This window comes from Gymnoscopelus microlampas, assembly GCF_963454915.1.
Source record: "Gymnoscopelus microlampas genome assembly, chromosome: 14".
NCBI classification, from domain to species: Eukaryota; Metazoa; Chordata; class Actinopteri; order Myctophiformes; family Myctophidae; genus Gymnoscopelus; species Gymnoscopelus microlampas.
The window spans coordinates 8,800,387-8,807,021 of NC_139951.1; the positions used below are offsets into that span (position 1 = coordinate 8,800,387).

Consider the following 6,635-nt stretch of genomic DNA (forward strand, 5'->3'; position numbering starts at 1 on the left):
CAGTGTCTTTGATTCTAGTGATTGGTAGCACTTTTAAACCCTTACATTAATAGGACCATTTAAAAAAAAATGAAAGATGTGGCAGTGCTGCATTGTTGTGGTTTCACGTTATGACTCTAGGCTGATGAGGTCACACCCCCCCCCCCCCCCCACCTTCCAGCAATGCCTTTAACTAAAAACACCACTACTTGCTGTCCTCCGCATTTCTCTCCTGTTGCTGCTGCTGTGGCTGATGTGAAATGCATTCTGGGAAGTAGACCTGAACGTTCTGATCAGTGCCATCGATTAGAGAGTTACGCCAACTCCGTTCACTTCTTCGGGCCAGGTCTTCTACATACACATACATTGGCGAATAGTGACAAATCCCTAAACCGGAAGTTCATGGAATGCATTGAAGTCGACGGCTCCTTGTCACTATTTCCAGCTACATGAACCACGTGACCGACGCTGTTTCTGACCCCTCATTGGCGCAACTCTCTAATAGAAGGCTCTGGTTCTGATCAGATGCAGATGAACATTAGTTAACAGTAGACTGCATTTGAAGGAGCCTATGAAATGGGACAAGCCTTGACATGCCACTGTGATGCAATCGGAAGTATGTGGACCCTGAATTGGGAGTGAGACAGGGATTGTATTTCTGTACAGCACCAACAACCTACATTTACCTGCTTATAATAGTGGTATCATATCCAACTCTGAGTCTAATTAGTTTAACTCAGGTCAGGTGAGACTGCTTACCATCCACTCTGCCATCACCCACCCTACAGTCTACTTTTGGGGACTGTGATTGGTGTAGCAGAGATATAAATACATAGCCTACCTAACTTTGGTGCAACGCTGTAAAAAGACAGGCTGTGTACTTTTGTCCAGAGTCATTCAGCAGGTTAATGATTACAGTTTACTGTTGATTTACAGGAATCAAGATCAGTGCATGTCGACACTGCAGGACTGAAGTTTAGTCAGGACTTGTAACTTCAACGGCACACCTTGTAGGCAGGTAAGCATCCTCAATATGAGAAATGGTAATCTTTAAACATAGACTTAAAAATCTGATTATATCAAGTTACATACTGTAAGTGTTGTAAAGGTGGACAGCAGGTGAAGAGCCGTATTAAAATGTTTTAACCACTTCATCCCTCTCCGCGGCATTTAAAACTAATAAACAGATTACACAGATTAATTATTTTTATTTTACAGGCTAACGTCTCTATATTTCTCAAGCAATATTAGTCAAAACACTTTCTTAAACTTTTTTTCTTTGCTTTTCTTTAAACCTGGTTTTGACTCAAAATGAAGGGTGAATGTAAAAACGATTTGAATAGGTCCATTTGATCACCTCCCGGACGCATCACATCCAGATAGTAGGAAACAATTGATGTAGGAAACCTGGAAAAACACTAATGAAATATTACTAAAGTGTGTGTGTGTGTGTGTGTAAATTGTGTTGTTTTTTTGTATTAAAAAAAAATATATTTATTTTTGAATTGTCTTCAAAATAAATAACACTTTTGTCTGTAACTTCTGATTGTTATTCATCTTAATGTATGTTTTTTCTTTGAAGTAGAGTAAAAAGGTTCATGTATAATTATGTCTACAAGTAAAGTATGTTATTAATTCATTATTATCATTTGTATTTTATTTTATACAGTACTTTAAACAGAGAGTTGTCATGTAAAGTTTTTTACAGGTTATATTTTGGACAACAGGCAAAGTCACATTATTGTGAATCTGGTAGCAGAGGATTTACCCATTAGTCAAGGCCTGGGACCCAGCAGTCAGGGTTCCAAATTATTAGCGAGCTCGATCAACTGAGAGAGTCCAGTGTTGTTATTGTCACTATAGGGTTCTGAAATGGACCATGTGACATCATCCATTTTCACATGAAACGTCCTGTGTCAGATGTCAAGAGATGGAGCCCACACATAGCTGTTTCTCCAGGAACAGTAGCCATCATAGTTTTAACATATGGTATCTGTTGGGTAGAAACATTGTATCTCCATATTTTATGTTTTTTTCTTAAATAAATGTCCTACTTAGTCCTGCAACAGAGCCGCTCAAAAGTGGTAAAAATAGCTGATCTATAGCTCATAACATGTTGGGAGCATGTAAATCTGTCACCATTTTGGAAACGTTTTGAAGGTGTTCAAGTTTATCTGTGTGTTATTGAAGAAGGCAGACAGAGCCTGCATACCAACTATTTGGTAAAGACTTTTTTGAGAAAGCTTGACTTTTCGATCCACACGGGATCTCCTTCAGTTCAGTTTAAAAGTGTGCGTCTGTGTGTTAACCTATGAAAAGTATTAGCAAGGGCTTGTGACTAAATAATAACTATATTGGAACACAGGTTCTTTTTTTTTTCCTGAAAAGTAACACTTTTGGTGCCCTTCTTTGTCCTTTGTTAAGGTTTGTTGACTGCAGTTGTGGTGGTTTCAAAAACATAAGGAAAACTGGCAGAGACTTGCTCGCTGCATAAACTATTAAGGAAGACTCCTTAGACAGAGACTAAGAACATAGTATTTATTTTATTTTAACATGCACATAAAGTGCTCTGTGCTCTAAGTGAGGGGTGTAAGAAAAAGTAGCAAGGTCCTGGGACCTTCGTCAGTGCATGTCTTTTTCTGCCAGGTTTCCTTTAAGTAACCATTTTGGACTTACAAGATTTCTGCCCGATAGCGACAATAAACTGTATTTAAACAGTTTTATTCCCATTTACGTGCAAACATCATTGTGAAAATGTCCACAGAACACCCCCACCAGTCCAGACTACAGTGCTCTGTTTTGTATGCCGCTACACAACTGTAAGTTGATAGTAATATTAACCAACAACTAGCATGGCAGACAACTAGGTGATGATGCCTGTACTGTAGACCTGCTGCTAGTACTGATGATGATCATGATGTGTGCGCGTGCGTGTGTGTGCACGTGCGCGTGCGTATGTGTGTGCGTGTGCACGTGTGTGCGTGTGCGTGTGCGTGTGTGTGTGTGTGTGTGTGCTAGGGCATTCACCAAAAAGTCGACTTCGACTTGAGTCGACTTAATTAGCACAAGTCGACTCCCACCTGGTGAAGTCGAAAGTTGTTTTTCTTTTTTTTTTTTTTTTTTCAAGTTTTTTTTTTCTCCATGTGTGTGTGTGTGGGAGGGAGGTGGGTGCGGACTGCAAACCCGGTCTCTGATTGGTTTACCCTGATAGTGTATCCTACCTTTAACCAATAATCACTTCATGTCTAAAATCAAGGGGCGGTACTTAGCGCGGTGGAGGGAAAATGAACAGAAGCAGACAACAACAACAATACAGACATGGCGGCTATAGAGGATTCAGAATCAGATACGCAGAAAAACAAACAACACAGTCACAGATCATCTGTGTGGAAGTACTTCACTCTAGATGATGAAGAACGTACAGTGACCTGTACACTATGCAAGAAGTGCTACAAGTATAACAACAATACGAGCGTTATGCTCGGCCATCTGAAAACGCATCCAGTTAACCTAAATAATGAAGGGAGTGGTGGGAGTGCGAGTGGTCGGGTGCAGAAGGTCATGAGCAACTACACAAAAAAGCATCTAACAGATCAGAAAAAACAGCACATCACGGGTTTGCTCGCTAATTTCATCGTCAAAGACGTGCGACCTTTGGCTGCAGTGCAAGGGGTAGGCTTCAAAGAAATACTGAAATATTTTGAACCGGACTACACCGTCCCGAGCCACACAACACTGTGGGCTAATATCAACCGGCAGTGTGACGCCCTGCAAAAGAGCATCAAGGAGGAGATGAAAGGCAGGAGCGTGTCGCTAACAACTGACTTATGGACATCCCCAACCATGGAGCCTTACATCACAATTACTGCTCATTATATTACAGACGGGTGGAACATGAAAGCCAGAGTCCTGACTACCTCTCTCATGACGGAGCGACACACAGCTGTCAACATCTCAGCTCGCCTGGATGCAACAATAAAAGAGTGGGGACTACAGGCGTTTTGTACGGTGCACGATAATGCCTCAAACATGAACCTGGCCTTGGAAATGTGCGAGATGTCCCCACAAGACCTAGGATGCACCGGGCACACTCTTCAGTTGGCAATAAAAGCTGGATTAGTCCTACCTGAAATCACCAAGTCCGTCGATGCAGCCAGACGCATTGTAAGTCATTTTCGCCACTCAAGCGTGGCAAGTGGCGCTCTGAAGAAAAAACAGTCTGACCTGAACGTGACCAAAAATAAACAAAATAAGCTCCAAAATGACTGTGCGGTTAGGTGGAATTCCACTTTCATGATGCTGGAGCGCTTGCACGAGCAAAGAATCCCTGTGCAGGCTGTTCTGGCAGATGAAACAGTCACAAAGCCAAGTGTTCTGAAGACCCTCACCATGCGAGCGTCACATTGGGAGCTCATAGAGCAACTTATTCCTGTGTTAGCTCCCCTGGCAAAGGCTACCAAAGTGATGTGTGGCGAGTTGCACGTTGGCCTGTCTTTCATCTATCCCGTGATTTTAAACGTCATCAACACCACCCTCGGTGTCCAGGAGTCGGACTTGGGTGCGATCCGCTCCTTCAAAACCACTGTGAAAAAACAGCTACAAAAACGCTTCAAACTAGAGTCTGAAGGCCTGGCAGAGTCCATTCCCATCATCGCCTGTCTGCTAGACCCCCGCTTCAAACATCTGCTGTTCCTCCCATCCAGCACGAGAGATGATGCCCACGACCACCTGCATAAGCTGCTGCGAGAGGAGACAGACCCACCCCAGGCGCCTGCCACAGATGCTACAGGTAAAGTTAGGCCTACAGTCCAGTCTATCATTTTGTCAAGTGAAATTACTTATGTTGTCACAATAGCCTACGTCAAAAGCTACAGCTGCTTTCGTAGCTATCCAGGTTATTGTTAATTTATTATACAAAAAAATCATTCGTTCATTTTTATATTTATTTCGTAAAACTATAATTACCTTGGTGGCTATTGAAATGTAGGTCTGATCTTTTATACAATTTGGCTGTAATTATTACCTAATTATTCTTGCGTATATGTGGTTGTTTGTGAAGAAACTGATCAGCGTTATTAATTGCCGTTGCAGCTGAAAATGATGACGGCGAAGATGAAGATGATATCCAAGCTGAGGACGTTGGTGCTGCGCCGGGCCCGGTGATGAAGAAATCCAGAATGGAAAGTGACTTTGAGGAACTTTTTGGACCACACTATGAAAGCGGGAAGAAAGAGGGTCGCTCCACTCCAGCCGAGGAGCTGCGGGATTATTTCGCAACACCTCACATTCCCACCATGGAGAACCCACTTAAATGGTGGGCCCGGAACCAGGACCAGTTCCCTAGATTAGCCAAACTGGCTCATCGATACTTGGCTGTGCCAGCTACCAGCACCCCCAGCGAGAGGGTGTTCTCTCTGGCCGGGAATACCATCACCCGGCAGCGGGCAAGCCTTCATCCTGAACATGTTGATACCCTCATCTTCCTCCATGAAAACCAGGAGCGCAAGGCCAAGATTGTGAAAGAGATTGACAGCGACGAAGAATAGGATTACTGGTGCTATTGACAGTGGACTTTAATACCATTGGAATATTATTTAACGTTTTATTGGGATTACTTGATTGTCGTTTCATTTCTAAAGGATATCTGGGTGAGTTTTGAATTATATTATTTATTTGTATAAGTTGAAGTTGTCTTCTGAGAGCTGACCATGGGCAGCGCATTTTGAAAAAGCTTTAATGTTTGGTTTGGCTACATTTCGTTTATTTTTTTTATTATAACTCAAGCTGACTTGTTTTGTGGTGTGCAATTAAAGCCTTCAATTTGGTTTATTAATGTCTGAAAGATGCGCTAACTGGTGTTATTGTAAAGCCAAGCTGACGTTTATTTTGGGGTTTTAAACCTTGGATTTTCGATTACATTTCACCATGGAAATTATCTCTAACTGGCTTATTCTATTCATTGGCCTATTGTAAAGGCAAGCTGTTGTTTTTGGGTGTAGATTTTTGCCATCTGATTATTATTATTATTATTTCAGTCAGTGTACTGTGTTTTGATTCTGAGCTGTTACTGGTAAAAAAAAAAGAAAGAGAGAAAAGAAATGCAATGAAAACGCACATGATTGTATGTTGTGAAAGTGAAGACATATTTTTTCAATAAGTAAAGTTGCTTAATTTGGACAGCAGTGTGTCAGTGTGGTTTCTCCTTATATGGCGCTGGTTTCCCTTTTGCTTGATATTGTTGATGGCGAAACGATCAGTAGTACACATGAAAGAAGACCCTTCACATCTCATAGAGAATTTTAAATTTTAAGAATCGGTTCAGAATTGAATGAGTACGGCTATAGTTAAATGTGAACCTCTCTGCTATAAATGTGCATGGACCATTCTGCGCGCCCCTTGGCTGCGACGTACATTTTTTTGAACCGAATGAACCGAAGGAACCGAATTAAATATGAAAAACCCGACATAAAAAGGGGGAAAACCCGAACCATACCCGAAAAAAATCGCGCGCGTGCACGCGGGACAGGTCGACTCGACTTCGACTTTAGTGTGAGTTGAGTCGACCTGAATAAATCTGAAGTCGTTAATGCCCTAGTGTGTGCGCATGTGTGTTTCTGAAGCAAGGTAGCTTCAATAGTTTAGTTTTCCACTAAGGT

General features: G+C 41.9%; 1 protein-coding gene across 1 annotated transcript; it reads left to right on the top strand.

Annotated features, from left to right (window-relative positions):
- Positions 1–3,297: 3,297 nt before the first annotated feature.
- Positions 3,298–5,525, top strand: LOC311060018 (E3 SUMO-protein ligase ZBED1-like; the record flags this gene model as incomplete). Its single annotated transcript, XM_084078143.1, has 2 exons — positions 3,298–4,768; positions 5,071–5,525. 2 exons carry the CDS (start codon positions 3,298–3,300, stop codon positions 5,523–5,525), a joined length of 1,926 nt encoding a protein of 641 aa, XP_083934269.1.
- Positions 5,526–6,635: the final 1,110 nt, after the last annotated feature.